This window comes from Eulemur rufifrons, chromosome 8, assembly GCF_041146395.1.
Source record: "Eulemur rufifrons isolate Redbay chromosome 8, OSU_ERuf_1, whole genome shotgun sequence".
Taxonomy (NCBI): domain Eukaryota; kingdom Metazoa; phylum Chordata; class Mammalia; order Primates; family Lemuridae; genus Eulemur; species Eulemur rufifrons.
The window spans coordinates 22,854,483-22,870,497 of record NC_090990.1 but is presented as its reverse complement, the minus strand read 5'-3'; the positions used below and the strand labels follow the sequence as shown (position 1 = coordinate 22,870,497).

At 47.1% G+C, this 16,015-nt stretch overlaps 1 protein-coding gene across 9 annotated transcripts in view; it reads left to right on the top strand.

Moving 5' to 3' along the window:
* Positions 1–16,015, top strand: part of PHC2 (polyhomeotic homolog 2) — a 103,134-nt gene that overhangs the window by 42,765 nt on the left and 44,354 nt on the right. For 8 of the 9 annotated variants that reach the window (XM_069479736.1, XM_069479735.1, XM_069479734.1 and 5 more), the window contains 4 exons: positions 10,634–10,861; positions 13,561–13,719; positions 14,757–14,834; positions 15,271–15,435. In XM_069479736.1, coding sequence (XP_069335837.1) covers positions 10,688–10,861; positions 13,561–13,719; positions 14,757–14,834; positions 15,271–15,435 — 576 coding nt within the window. In that variant the 5' untranslated portion in view covers positions 10,634–10,687. The remainder of the gene's footprint in view (positions 1–10,633; positions 10,862–13,560; positions 13,720–14,756; positions 14,835–15,270; positions 15,436–16,015) is intronic. The other variant, XM_069479738.1, reaches the window with a different exon arrangement.

Genomic DNA, 16,015 nt, shown 5'->3' with positions numbered 1-16,015 from the left:
AAACACACCCTAATATTATTCCCAGAGTGATAGATTTGAGATACCAGGCAGAGCCTGGGAGAGTTACACTTGACAAGTTTGCCTTGGACTAACCCTACTGCTTGAGATGATTCGATGACTCTTGTAAGATAGTCCTTTTTTTTTTTTTTTTTTTTTTGAGACAGCATCTCGCTCTGTCAGCTGCAGGTGCAGTGCCATCATTGCAACCTCAGACTCCTGGGCTCAAGTGATCCTCCTGCCTTGACCTCTGGAGTAGCTGAGATTACAGTCCTGTGCCACCACACCTGGCTAATTTTTTCTATTCTTACTCGCTCTTGCTCAGGCTGGTCTTGAACTCCTGAGCTCAAGCAATCCTCCAGCTTCAGCCTCCCAGAGTGCTAGGATTACAGGTGTGAGCTACCACGCTCAGCCAAAATAGTCTTTTAGACAGCAGACCATAGGAGCCATGTTAAATTCATAAGCACTGACTGGCCCAGAGAAGCCTATACTGGAGTCAGCACAAGTAGCTCTGCCTCTTGTACATGGACGTACAACCCTGGTTTCAAATTCTACCCCTGCCATTTCCTAGCTCTGTGGCCTCTGATAAGTTATAGGGCCTCTATGAAGCTCAGTTTTCTCATGTGAAAAATGAGGAAATAATCCCTGTATCATAGGGTTGTGTGAGGAATAAATGAGATCATGCATATAAACCTCCTGTCTCTGAGCAAGCAATAAGTGGCAAGAATTATTGTCATTTACCAGCACCAGGCCTGAGAACGCTGGCCTCCTAATGGATAAAAGATCATTTACATACCAAATGCAAGTCTCATGACAGCAGACACCATCTATCCCTGGCAGTCTGTCTCTCTAGAATATAGCAAAGTATTTAAACCCCCATTCCCTTAATCTCCTGATAGGGCTGTAAAGGGAGACTCTGAGGGAGGAAGGCTATACTCTTAGAAGAAGCCCTGGGGGAGCATGTTCAGATGGTCGCAGGAAATCAGGGTACCCAGCACAGTCCTTGCTTCTCCAAGGCACTCTCGGTGCTAGTGTTCATGAAGGTCAGCAAACTCTTTGACCCCAAGCACTACAAAGAGTTAAGTGGTACTGACAGGGCCACAGGTAGGCCTGAGTTACAGCTTAGTTTGGAGGGGTGGAACAAGAGGAAGAAGAGAAAAGAAGGCTGGTTAAAAAAAAAAAAAAATCCTCTAGATAAGTTTCTAGGCCCTTGAACTTTGTTCAGAAAGCCTGGTAATCAGCTGTTTCCCGTGACCCCTGTCTTGGCTTAGTTATGCTTGTCAGGACATAGCAGTGGCAGAAAGACCAACCTACCATGGTTTAACCCAACATCAGACCAGTCCAAGGCTGAGCAGGGGTGGCAGAAAATGGCAAGCTCTAGAAATGGTAGCTTTGAGTGTGTGCTGTGTATGCACAGTGTATGTACTGTATGTATGCTTGTGTATATGCGTGTGCTGTGTGTATTGCTTTGTGTGTGTGTACTGTGTGTGTCCTTTGTGTGTGTGCATGTGCTTTGTGTGTTTTGTGGAGAGATTCAAGATGGAGAGATTTCTATAGCAGTCTTTTTTGTGGCCTTGGCTACTGAAATTTCAATGTACGGATCCCCAAAATGTATAGCATTACTAAGACTAAACAAGGACAAACTGACTGAGATTACAGCATTAAGAATTTACTCTATCACTAGACACAAGAAAGATTTTTCTAGCTTTGAGTTATGGAAGGAAGTTAGAGTATCTTTTATAATATCTTTGGGGGGAAAAAAGTCATCTTCTATCCTATCCTAACGTACTCTCTTTCCAACCTGTGCCTGAGCTGTGCTAGGTGTTTTAAGTGTATTATTTCACCTGTTATTTAAAAGAAACCCATGAAGTCTGTGCTACAAATCTGTCCATTTTACAGAGGAGGAGAATGAGGCACAAAGAGGTTGAATACTTTGGCCAGGGTTGCATTCACATATGTAGACTATGCCCTAGCGATGTTTGTTCATTTCATGGAGTAGCACATCCTACCTACCCTCTTTCTGAACTCTCTCTCATGATACTTTGCATTCATGTGATTTGTTTCCAAAATGCTTTCTGTATCTATTTTGTCAAAAGCTCTGTGAGGTAGGAGGTAAATACCACCTCCGCATGGTGCTGATGGAGCACTCCTAGCTGGGAAATGGTATCGCTGGCTCTAGAACCCAGACTTTCTGACCAGGATCTTCTGTGTCTACCTTTTACAGTAACTAGAGTCCCCATGCCCATCACTTCAACGCGACTTATCTTTTATTTCCCCCTCTTGCTCCATTCCCAAATCAAAATTTATGTGTCCTGGGCCCTATTTATTGGACCAACAAATTTGAGTAAAGGTGTTACTGGCTATTAATAGTTTCAAGGGTACCTTCTCAGGTAATATTGTACTTTCATGGGGTGCTTCAGTATCTTAACCCAGGATTCCTCATCAGGAGGTGAAGTTCTCTCAGTAGAGCTTCAAACTTGATTCCTCTTTTAACAAATACTAACTGTTGCTGGCCAGGGACCATCTTAGGCATTAGGGGTCTAAAAGTAATAGAATCACTGCCTAGAAAAGAAAATCAACTGTCTTGCTATGTTATCAAAGTTGGGAAGAAGGCACCAAATCCAGGCTAGGGTACAGAAGGGAAGCCTGTAGGACGATCAGACGTTATGGCTACATGGCAGAGAAGGATGGGTTCTGGCCAGGGAGATGGGGGAGAGGGGCACAGGGAGTGGCCCAGGCGGAGAGAACAATCTGGGCAAAGGCATGAGACACAGAGTGTGACTAATTGTGGAATCTGCTGTGTGTGGGCTCGTGGTAGGCAGTGAGGCTGGAGAGAAATGGGAAGATCTCTAAACTGAGGCTGCCAACATTCTCCCCTTTCCACATGGAGGTATTTTGGGATTCTCAGCAGGGAAAAAGTATGTTTGGTAAACCTCCCCCATCCCACTCCTCCCCAGCTTCTAGCCCCATCTTCCAGGAGCTTCATTATAACCATCTAATTTCATAAATGTGACTGCCACTTTTTAATTTCATAATAGAGTTGATAATGAGACCATTACTCAGAGTAATGGCTTTCAAACTTTCTGGGCATCAGAATCCGCCAGGAGGCTTGTGAAAACACAGGTTGCTGGGCCCCATTCCCAGAATTTCTGATTCAGTAGGTCTGACGTGCGGCCTGAAAATTTGCATTTTTGGAGAGTTGCCAATGAAGCACATTTTGAGAACCCCTGCCTTGGAGCATGCCAAGCTCCGTGTTAACAAGGTTGTTTTTATGTCTTTGTACTCCTTTTTACCATTAGTTTCATTTGATCTTTTTAGGCTAGTCAGGTTCAATATTGGGCAGTGTATTAGTTTCCTAGGGCTGCCATAACAAGGTACCACAGCTGGGTGGCTAAAACAACAGAAATGTATCATCCCACAGTTCTGGCGACTAGACGTATGAATCAAGGTGTCAGCCAGGCTGTGCTCCCTCTGAAATCCTTCTTTGCCCCATCCTAGCTTCTGGCAGTGCCAGATGTTCCTTAACCTGTGGTAGCACAACTCCAGTCTGTGCCTCCATCTTCACATGCGGAGATTGTGTCTTGTGCGTATCTAATCCCTGGGTGTGTCCGCCTCTTCACAGGGTATTCTTTTATAAGGACACCTCTCATGTTAAATGAGGGACTTACAGAAGATACAGAATGTATATCCCCATCATTGCTCTAGCAATGAGACCAAAGCTGCCCAAGTCCAGACAGAATCATCCTCATATCTTGGTCGCCAGACACTCAGCGTTTGCACAACGTGGCTTTAACTATATGTCCCTTCCAAAAGAGAGCAAATCCTTATTTTTCCTCCTCATATTCTTCAACCAACCAGCACCAGCCTGAAATACAAGTACTTGATATAGTCTCTATTTTATAAATTAGGAAGAAAACAGTAAGGTTGCAGAAAAAGTTTATTCACTTAAATGTATGGTGTTTTGTTTCACAATGAAATCATGCTATTTGGATTGCTAGGACTATATGATCAGCTTTAACTTCTCGTCCTTGACTTCTATTTTTGTTGGCCTTCTTTTATTATCTTTGGTTTACAGAGACACTAAAGGTGGCAACACACAGAGGACTGGGGAGGGGGGAGCTTTTCGAGGAGATTTGAGCTGAATCCATCTGGACTGCACCCAGTATATCAGTAGCTTCCGACTGCTGCCAAAGGCATAATTATATGGGTACAAATCAGGATGCTGTGTTCCTGCAGCTACTTGGAGGGGTAAGGAAGTTTCCTCTAGATCCGCTAAGTCTAGGGAGCCTGGATCTTGCGCTGTTACTGCCTCATGTATCTGACAGAGAGGCAACCACAGAGGAGAGACGGAGCCATGGCCATAGCAAAAGAGCATATTCACCCTCCGAACACACGACGACAGGCACGATAATACCAGCAGCCATCGTGGGTCTGACTAGACTTCTCATTTCCTGTCAGGCTCTGATTCCATTAGGAAAAGCCTCACCCCGCCTTACCCCAGGGCTTTAGGCTAGATTTGGAGAGCTCTTTTCAGTATCTTTCCCCGCTGCTTTCCTGGAACCTCTGTCACAGCTATAATCCACAGCAAATGGATTTCCCTGACACTGGGGACAAAGGCCTAGTGTTTCCTAGACTTGGCGGCTCCAGGGAGGCCAGAAGCATCAGCATTTCTCCAGCTGCTGGTCACAGGCCCTGTGGGCACCAAAGACCTGTAATACGATCACCCTCCTAGCCAGTTACAGTCAGCCCGTCATTCGGTGTGGTCCCTTGCGGTTGGGAGAGGAGAACTGACTGAAATATGAATCACAGCCCTTCAGAGCCTGGGCTCACACAAAACCACACAATGAGCTGGAACCAGACTTCCAGTTCTGGAGGTCAGCCACTAATGAGATTTGGCTGTGGTTCATAGTGGGCGTCCACAGGAATGGGTGGCCTTGGGAAAGAAAGAAAGAACTGGTTAGAAGGAAGAGAAGGGAAGAATAAAAGGAGAAATTAAAAGGAAATTGAATAGGACTGGGTAAAATGCTTAAAGCCTGGATAATGTGGAAGTTTAAAGATTCAGATTTTCTAATGCAGGGCACCAGAGTGCAGGACGTAAGAAGAGGCCACAGATGCCTCAGTAGCCCTCGCTGAGACTCCGGAATGCCTCCTCTGCTTCCCAGCAGCACAGCGCTTTGAGGTAGAGGGAAGGTGGGAGTGGGACATAGGAATTGAAAGCTTTGGTTCAAAGAGGGGAACTATAGAAGAAAAAGTTTGAAAGCTACTATTTGTGTCCACACTTCCTAATCAGTTCTGTTTCTTTCTAACTCAAGTTCCCTTCTCTACTAGGAGACCAATAAGAAAGTGACATATGGCAAGACCCTGGCTTCTGATTTCTCCTCAGGACAAACTCTAACCCTCTCAGTAGTAAATCTCTACCACCATGAGGCCAGTAGGTTTTCTGGGGGAGCCTTCCTTGGTACTGGAGGAGAGTCAAAGGAGCCATGTCACCCTGAATAAGTCACTCACTTCTCCAAAAACACCTCAGTTTTTGCATAGGAAAAATGAGAGAAGTTACAGTAATATTAGATTTTTTAAACTGGTTGATGGGTAGCCATGCATATTATCATTTATGTATACATTACATATATTATTTTATAAGTATAAAATATTTAATGGATCTTGATTAATAATTAGGGGATTAAATTCAGGATCTCAGTTCCTTTCAACTCTGAAAATCGAGTGTGCTCTGACATGGACCTTGCCCAATGTCTTTGAAATAATGGCTTAACGTGAGATTATGGGTCAAGTTGCAGAGTGTAGTGGGAAGAGTTCTGGCTTTGGATTCAGACCTGGTTTTGAATCCCAGTTCTGTGATGACCTTAGATAAATTACTTAGATAAGTTTCCCATTGACAAAATTGGAATAATAATACCTACCCAATAAGGGAGGTCATAGTATACATAAAGCATCTATTATAGTGCTTGACAAGTAGGTGCTCAATATATAATTATTATTAGTAGTATAGACACCATTGATGGAAGATACTAAAATTAAATCACAGGTGGTTTATGTTTTAGACTAGTTGGGAGGAATTTTGCAGATGAAGTGGAAATTAAGCTTTCAGATGAAAAGTAGGATGCAGTGTGGTGTATTTCAAGAAGTTCTATTCAATAAACATTTATGGAATGAAGCACCGTGTATATATGGGAATATATGACATGCTCCCTGTTCTTCCAGAGTTCAGAGTCCAGTGGGGAAGATAGACCCTCAAGCAAATCACCTTCTTGTAAGATTACATTGTAAGTGCTAAGAGAGAAGTAAGCACAAAGTGTTGTGGGAGCAGCCATCCAACTGGATGGCTGAAAGGAAGAAACTGGAACCTAATTTGAAGGAAGCAAGAAGAGAAGAGTTAGAGGCGGTCGCATTCAGTACATGTTTCACAGGAGAAACTCCAGTAGTTTTGAAGATCTAAGGAGTTGGTTAAGTGAAAATGGAAGGAAGGCATTTCAGGGGAAGGGGATGGCATGAGTAAGCCACAGAGGCAGGCAGGAGCAAGGTGTCCAAAGATTCAGGTCATTTGGAATAATGCTAAGCCCAGTGAGAGTGAAGTGTGGAAAATCAGTGGAAAAAATGAGGCCAGGAAGGCAGGCAGGATCAGATCATGGAGGGTTCATATACCACACTGACCGGCTTAGGGGGACTGTGGGCCCAGGAACCAGGGTGATACAACAAGTGGTACAGGGACAACTGGATATTCACATGCCCAAACGTAGAATTACCGTATGATCCAGCAATTTCACTGCTAGGTATATACCCAAAAGAATTGAAAGCAAGGACTTAGACATATGCCACGTTCACTGTAATATCATTCATAATAGCCAAATGATAGAAGCAGCCCAATGTCCATGAATAGATGAAGGAATAAGCAAAATGAATGGAGTATTTTTCAGCCATAAAAAGGAATGAAATTCTGATAATGCTACAACATGGATGAACCTTGAAAACATTGTGCTGAGTAAAGTAAGCCAGACACAAAAGAACAAGTATTATCTGATTCCACTTATATGAGATATCTAGAATAGGCAAATTCATAGAGACAGAAAGTAGATTAGAGGTTAGCAGGGGGTAGGCAAGGGAGCAAAGGGGAATGGGGACTTCTTGCTTAATGGTTACAGAGTTTCTGTTTCAGGTGATGAGAAAGTTCTGGAAATAGTGGTGATGGGTTGCACACCATTGTGAGTGTAGTTAATGATACTGAATTACACACTTAAAAATGGTTAATCCCCTAATCCTCTAGTCAGAGTCTGTCCTCACCTCCACTATCTTTTGCATGAGTGATTGAGAGACAGCCAGAGAGAGAGCACACTTGAAAGACAGCTGTGGCTATTGAAAGCATCAGCTGGAACAGAGGGTGCAGGCCCGACAGACAGGGTGGAAAGAGAGAGAGAGATGTGCTAATCAGGCTCCGGGGAGAGAGCTGCTCAGGGAGAGGGAGGCCTCAAGTGAGAGGAGAGGGAACTGGAGCCTGTGCCTCAAGGGAGCAGGTACAGGGAGAGCCAGAAGGAGCCAGATGCAGAGGGAGGCCAAGCAGGGCCAGGAGTGTGGGGAGAGAGCAGGGAGGTCAAAAATGGGAGAGAGAGCTCATTAAGAGGGCAGGAGGGTGAGAGGGGATGAGAGTGAGGGGGGAATATGCTCCTATGCAGGAGAGTCAAAGCGCGATGAGGCAAGTGTGAGCACACCAAGGCGTGTGCCAGTGATGCGTGGTGCAGGGGAGGGAGTGAGCACAGGTGTGAGAGAGGAGAGGGACAAGGGGCAGGAGGAGCAAGAGTCAGAAAACCAGGGGCTGGGGCGGGGGGAGGCAAAAACTACTGGACAAAAAAGGCAAATTGGGTGAGGGGTGAAGCCTAGATTGAGAGGGTGAGGAGAGAAGGAAAAGGCGTGCTTGCCTGCACAAAGAAGGAGACGGGTAGGCGGGAGTGCAGGAAGTGCACTGTGCCCATGTCCCCAGCTTGCTGTGGCAAGTCTCTCTTCCCTGCATGAGGAGCAGTGGCTGTCCTTGCCTGTGCAGTTTTTCTATAAAGAAATGCATGCTTTCTTTAGAATTTTGTGTTGTTTTATTTCTCCATAAGGTTTGAGTATATACTGTCCACTATATCTGCCCTAGTGGCAGCCATAAAAAAAAAAAAAAAACACGAGCTGTGGCTTGACCATCCAGGATGGGGTTTATGCTGCTCTCTTAATGTGCTGTGGCTGCTGCCCTGTTGCTCCACGCTATTTTTTATGTTTCTAAGTACTTCCGTTGAGATTTCCTAGAGATGAAAAGCAAGAACCAAAGGGATGAACCTAGGGGTGAAAAGCAAGAACCAAAGCCCGACTCTGGTCAACACTTTGGGGAAGGGAGGTGAGGCATTGAACTGAGACAAGACCTTGGGATTCTATGGGGTAACCGTATTTGAAAGGAACTATCATTTCCTGATTTGTTACTCGGCGATCCTTAAAATTTCAATTGAGCCTCCTCTCTATTACTAGTTTTTCAGTTTCTACAAGATCAGGAATTATGCCTTCTACCACTTTCTACCCAGCCTAGCCCATCCTCCCTAGAACATAAAGTAAGGTAGATTTGTACAGTGCAGAGCACAGGAAATACTTGCTGACTTCACTGTTTCACTGATTCCTGCGTCATCATTAACATAAACATCCTTAACAAATGAGTAGCCATAATGAGGCCCAGCACTGAGTGCAGTTCAGGACAAACGGAATTCATGGACAAGGGCCTTGTCCTCTGGCAGTAAAAGCAAACATACAAATATCAGGAAAAAATCACTGCTTAAAGGGCCAGGTCATGAGCGTAGTTCGAAGACTACTGTACTGCCTTAGAAGCCATAAGCAGCTTGCTGCCTGCCACCTGGAGTGGCTTGGGTTTCCTGACTCCCAACATTCCTGTCTTTTAGCATTTACCCACACTTTTTTTAGCCCACAGTGAAACTCACCCTGTCTGAAGAAGGCAGCCTGAGAAATGGTAACCCCAACTGAGCAGCACTGGGAGCCGACAACAGGACATTAATGACTATTTGGTATTTTGCACTTTCATTACTATGAAAAATCTTATTTTCTCCATTTATTAAATTGGTATAATTTGCAAGCAGAGGATTGAATATCTATAATGGGACGACAAATATTATTTTACATGTAGGAAGGAAAAGCTTATACGTTGAATTAAGGATTTTAGGAATAGCACGAAAAAAGAAAAAGAGAGGAAACTGAGCTCAGGTCTGGTGTCCCTCTCCAACCACCCTTCCCCTCTTTCCCAGCTCCTCTCCACTCCCAAGCACAAGGCTCAAGGGAATATGCACTTTCCAGTTCTGTATCTGAACCATAGGATGGGCCCTGAAGGAATTTCTGGCACTCCTTACTGATGGTGACAGGAGGTGCCAAGAGGCTCTGCCAGTTCCATCTTGAGAGAGGCCTGATCTATTGGCAGTGGACAGTGAGAACCAGGCCACAACAGCAGCCAGTGCTCATGGAGCACTCAGTCTGTGCGTGACACTCTGCTGAGTACTTTGTATCATCATTTTACTTCATGCTCACAACAATCCATATACCATCACGTTTGACAGATCAGGAAACAGAAGGTTAGACAGGTGTGACTTGCCAAGACTTCCCAGCAAAAAAGTGGCAGAGCCAGGATGAAGCCAAGTCTTTCTGACTCTAAAACCTGAGATTTTAACCAAATTGCTTGGTGTAGTACCCTACTCAGCATTAGAGTCAGAGAGCACTCGGTAAGTATGTACTTAACAGAGAAAACAGAAACTTCAAACATACTCGAGCTCTTCTGGCTTTGAAAACAAAACAAAACAAAATGAACATTTTATTTTATTTCCCCCTTATTTGCCTCTTTCTCTCATTCTATTCTCTGTAGATTTTTTAATCCTACTTCTTTCACTAGCTGGCTGTATAAATGGACAAACAATAAGTTCTCTGATGTTCAGTTTCCCCATTTCAAAGATGAAGGGGATGCAGGGTGAGAGATGAGCCTTAAGATCACTGCTAGGGAGAACGTTATGGGAAATCTGCCTCCTTTACTAGTTTACCTCCTTGGGCAGGATGAATAGATCATAGGCTTTAGAATCAGGCAGAACTGATCTCAAATCTCACGTAGTAAATTAGGCCTGGCCCTGTCCTGCTGAGGGCAAGTGTGTCTCAAGACCTCAGTTCCCAAGAGGCTCCACCACAGTCTGTTTGGAAAGCTATGCATATACTGTACAATTGTCACTTGGTATCCACAGGGGATTGGTTCCAGGAACCTCTGCAGATGCCAAAATTCATGGATGCTCAAGTCCCTGATATAAAATGGCATAGTATTTGCATAAAACCTAAGCACATTCTCCCAAATACTTTAAATCATCTATAGATTACTTATAATGCTTAATACAATGTAATGCTAGAGAAATAGTTGTTATACTGTATTATTTAGGGAACAATGATAAGGAAAAGTCTGTACACGTTCAGTGCAAATGCAATTTTTTTTTCAGATAGTCTCAATCCATGGTTGGTTGAATCTACAGATGTGGAACCCATGAGTGCAAAGGGTCAACCATGTGTGTTCTCTAGTAAGCGCTTGTTAAACATTTCACTTCTGTGTCTTCCCTCCTAGCATCTGCCTGCTCTTCTGCCATCCGAGTGCCCTGACCCTGCCAGCCTATAGGCCATGGAGAATGAGCTACCAGTCCCACATACGTCTAGCAGTGCCAGTGTCACCAGCAGTACCAGCGGGGCCAGTAGCACCAGTGGCTGCAACAATGGCAGCAGTGGTGGAAGTGGCCGCCCCACGGGTCCCCAAATTTCTGTGTACAGCGGTATCCCTGACCGGCAGACCGTGCAGGTAAACTCTAATTGATCCAGGAGTTGTATTCCTTAATCATGTCCAGGGCTAGCCAGGAGGAGGTGTTGGTGTGGTCTGGTGGAATAACTAGGATGTATAATAACTCTAGCATGGGCATAAAGGAGTGGATTAGTGGATATATATCTGTGCATAGTTAGAGGAGGAGACGTGATGCAAGATGGGTCCAATCAAGGGTCCAAGGTTTGGAGATAAGGAAAATACTTAGCAGATCAGAAAAACTCCTTTCTTACCCAATGGTTCAGATCCCAGAGCACTGTTTGGGAAGGACTGTGTGTGGAAGTGTAAAGGACAGACAAGTAAAAATAACAAACAGAAAAAATGGCTGGGAGCTGCTTAGCCACAACCCAAACCCACTCTCTAAATGACCATTGCCCTGCAAAGAACAAATCCTTAAGTTTTTCAAAGATAGAGGACCAAAAAAGAACCCCCAAACAATCCTTTGTCTTTTCAGCTTTTTACCTTCTTCCCTAAAACAGCAGTTTGCAAAGTATCATCCATGAGGCCTTCCAAGTGATTGCACACTGTTCCAAAATGCAATCGTGACCATGTATTGCCATCTGCTAGGGGCCCAGCACTGTACTAAGCATTTTGCATGTTTATCTTCTTCTCCTCCAGCTGAGAGAATAGTTATTATTGGGTACAATTCTATAGTTGAGAAAACTGGGACTCAGGGAAAGTAATAACTTGTCCAAGGTCATTCAGGTAAAGCAAAACGTTGAACCTAACTCTCACCCCAAACCTATGTTTTTAATCACTGCAATGCCTGTTTGAGGTTTCTGGATAATACATGCAGAAAAAAAGTGACCGCAGCCAAGAAGTGTTTACTCAAAGTAATTTTGCTATTATAGTTGGATATACTAGGAAGGTGACCTCGTCCTGCTTGGGCCCTGCGCCCAGATAAGGGAATAGAAGAGAAGCCACAGCACAGTGAGAGGGCCTGAAAAAATCTAGTTAAAGAAGATACCATCAGATACTCTAGACTCTTCCCACGCCCAGTTATTTCCATCTCGTACTTAGTAAAACCATGTTTCCTGTTCCACCCTTGCCCCTCTCCCCCAGCCCCTTTTCATGCATGAATATTTTAGCTCTAGTTTCCAGCAGTGACATTAGGATGTGCTCACCCATCACAGCTCTAGGCAAAAGGGATCTGGGGTTTCTGCTCTGGCAAGTGGAATAATCCAAGGTTGCCTCCCATGCCCAAGCAGAACCATTAGGGGCTCATCCTTGTCCATTCGTTGACATTCTTTCCAGATTCCAGTAGTCACAATGTCTCAACTACTGCTGGCTGAACTGCTAGGGAGGTCACTTTCAGGAGCCTAAAATAAAGGCTTAGGTAAAGGAAATAAGAACAAATAATTCTGGGGAGAATCAGGAGATACAAAGAATGGAGTTCATATAAAAGAGGATCTCGGAGAGGAGAGTATGCTTCAGGGGCATGGAATCTGGGAGAAATGTTTAGAAGAGTTGGAGTGGGGTGGGGATGTCTTGGAGGACCAGAGCCCATGGAGGATCCTTGATGTCAGGCTGTTTTCACAGACCCCAAATCTGAGCCCAGAGTTTGTTTTGTCCTAGAGTCACCAGCCCTAGAAACCACACTAAGCTGGGAAGATTCTGACCAGAGGCTCACTGGCCAGGATAGGGCCTAGGGGTGGAAACAAGCAGTGGTCAGGAATTCATCAGAGTTAAGGGCAGGAAATAGGCAGAAGCCTGGCCAAGGCAGGGCATCACCTGGGAAGAGACGGCAGGAAGAATGACAAGTAGAAGAAGGGAAGAGGAATGTCTCTGGGACTCGTGGGAATAAGACGGAGGATCTTGGGGCTGGAGACAGGCATTTGCTGTTCTTTGTTCCTGGGGGCAGGGGAGGATCAAAGAGCAGCCTTGTGTCATTTCCTAGAGACTGGTGCTCAGCCAATCCCATCAGGAAAGGGGGAACAGGCAGTAAGGCCAGGGAATGGGAGACAGTAGCTAAAAAGAGGGGGTGATGGAGAGAAAGAGAGAGGGAGGGAAAGAATAAAAGAGGAATGTGTCATCCCTGTGGCATTGGCCTGCTCGGCAAGGCCAAGGCAACCTTCTTGTAAGGACTGATGGGACTTCTGGGAAGCTGTTGGCAGAACCTGGGGAGCAGCCCCAAATCTGCCTTGAAGTCCCAGCCCTCAAGGGGAGGGTGTGGCCTTTGCCTGAGTGTTAGTTTGGCTGGCCATTGCTGGAGCTGCAGTGTCCCCCTTCCGACTTGGCTCTTCCTTCCACCCCTTTCTTCTCTCTGCCTTGTTGCGCTTCACCCGCCTCTGAGGCCGAAGAGTGATGGGGGACCAGCGGGGTGGGGTAGGGGGAGAGAGAACCTAACAAGCCTGGCACGGGACACTTCTGTCCCCCGAGCTTCCCTGCTGCCCCAGAGTTGATGGAGCAGGGGTGCACTGCTGACTCTCGCCGGGCGGCAGCTCACACAGAGCAGATGGTGCTGGGAGGAGCCGAAGGGAGAGGCGAGATAGACAGTAGACTTTGATAAAGCTCTGCGCCAGCTCTTCTCCCACCCCTGGAGAGTGGCGATTGGTCACAGTAGTGGTCACAGGTCCTGGTGTCCTTCTCTGAGCAGTTAGGGAGAACTGGGGTGGACCGGGCATCACTGCCGAAGGGCGTTTGTGCAGCAGCTGAGAGCTCTGGCTCCCGCCCCACCGCAGGTGATCCAGCAGGCCCTGCACAGGCAGCCGAGCACCGCGGCTCAGTACCTGCAGCAGATGTACGCCGCGCAGCAGCAGCACCTCATGCTGCAGACCGCAGCCCTCCAGCAGCAGCACCTCAGCAGCGCCCAGCTCCAGAGCCTGGCGGCCGTGCAGCAGGTGAGACCCGGAGGGCTGGCCTGACGCTAGTGCCGGTTGTCGTGGTTGTGAGAGTGAAAGGGAGAGGAAGCAGGCACTGCCCAAGGGTATCACATGCGTTCTCTGAGTCCTCCCAGAAGCCCAGGAAAGGGGCGCTCCTGTCATCACCTCCTGGTGGCAGGTGAAGAGCAGAGCCCGAGGTCTCACAGCCCGTGAGTGGAGCAGTGGGATTCTCACGCGCCCAGCCCGGGAAAGAAGTACCGGGAGCCCTTTTCTTAACCATGTCACTGCATGTCTAGAAAGCGGTCAGGGATTCCAAGGAGGCATCCACAAGCAAAGGGCATTGCCCATTTAGCTTGTCTGTCTATTGATCTCTCCCCTCCTTGGCTGAGAAGAATACATTCATTCATTCACCCAACAAAATGTTTTATGTACCTACTATATGCAACGTTTGTATCAGGCACTGGGTACACTGCGTACCCTGTCTTCTTGGAGCTTATGGTGGGGAGAGAGCAAGTAAACAGGAAGCAAAATAGCCAAGGAAACAAAATATTTCAATACCTAAGTTGTGATAAGTGCTAGGGAAGGGAACAGATTGCTCTGACTGAAGGACAAAGGGGATGACCTTGCACTGGGTGGTCAGGCAAGGCCTGTCAGCTGGAGTAACGTTGAAGCTGACACCTGAAGGATGAGAAGAAGCTCGCCGAGGGAGAAGGGCAGTTTGGACATTCCAGGCAATGTCTGCAAACTCTCAGCATGGGGCCGGGGGCCGGGGGCCGGGGGTGATGGGTGGTGGAGGCGGAAGGCAGCAGTAAGAGCTAGCAGTCAGAGTGCTCAGTAGTGTCCGCCTTGTCCAGTCCCCTCAGCAATCGTACAGGGCAGCTACTGCTATTATCCCCACTTACCAAAGAGGAAGCCAGGGTACTTGCTCAAGGGCGCTGGAGTCCAGAGGCTGCTCTCCCTACTGCTGGCCTGTAGTGCCTCCTTTGGAAGATGAGAGACCAGGAATGACTGGGGGTGATCTGGGACTCTAGTGAGAGGAGTTTGTCCTTTTCTAGGCAAGCCTGGTGGCCAACAGACAAGGGAGCACTTCAGGCAGCAATGTGTCCGCACAGGCCCCGGCCCAGTCATCTTCGGTGAGTAGGGTGGGGGAGCGGCAGGCATAGTCCACAGCTCTGGGACCAGCTCCTTCCTCCTGGCCCCCAGTGCTCTCGAGTTCCCAGACCCAGTTGAGGTGAATCTGTAGCCATGTTGAATCATGGCTGGAATCTGTTGTTCTTGCCACCAAAAAAGAGTGCATACCTCCTTCTAGCACTTAGATGAATACCTCCGTCATCTTTCCAGTGTCAAAGCTCTCTGCTCCACTTTCCAGTGTTAAAGCACAGCTCCTTTAACATTGGACCCCTCTGCAGCTCTGCAGGAGACACTGGGGAAGCTCCAAGGCCCAGTGACCAGACAGGGGCCTAAAGGAGGCTGAGTAAAGGAAGGAACAGAAGCGGGGAAAGAAAGATGTGGACGAGGGGGACACCGTTCCCCAACAGAACCTCCTGTCTCCTATGTCTCTCTCATCAGATCAATCTGGCAGCCTCCCCGGCAGCAGCCCAGCTCCTCAACCGGGCTCAGAGCGTCAACTCCGCAGCAGCCTCGGGCATCGCCCAGCAGGCTGTGCTCTTGGGCAACACGTCTTCCCCAGCCCTGACTGCAAGCCAAGCACAGATGTACCTAAGAGCACAGATGGTGAGTACCCACAGCCTGGGCCATGGCTTGGGCGCTGGAGGGACAGAGGCAGAGACATTGGGAGCTAGGAGATTAGAGAGGGTGGGGAAGAAGCACTCGGGCTGGGGGGGGATAAAGAAGGGGTCTGGAGGGCTGAATGGGAGCTTTGGTGTAGGTTCAATGACTCACAGAGGGTGGGGCTGTGGGCTGAATACCCGTGATGCTGCTTTTCCTTCTCCCAGAGTGAAACAGAATTGTCCCCTACTTACCAGAAACTACTCCTCAAAATTAATTGGCGTGTACAGTATGGGGGTGCATGCCTAGATGGTTCTGGACACTCAGACATGTAAGACAGGCAGATGCGTAGACATCCGTGTGCTCTACAGAAATGGGATCTGCCCCTGCTGTGACAGTCCTTAAAAGGAATGGCCATCTCTAACTTTGGGGGCCACAGGTGCATTCGAGGTCTGGTGTGAAGGGGGCAGCTACCTTCAGGGCATGGTGCTGCCTCCATTGCCTCCCTGCTGGGCCCCCGTTCTAATCGGGATGAGCTTGTTTTGGCAGAATGTACTCAGGATAGCACCAGCCCTGGACGTGCATA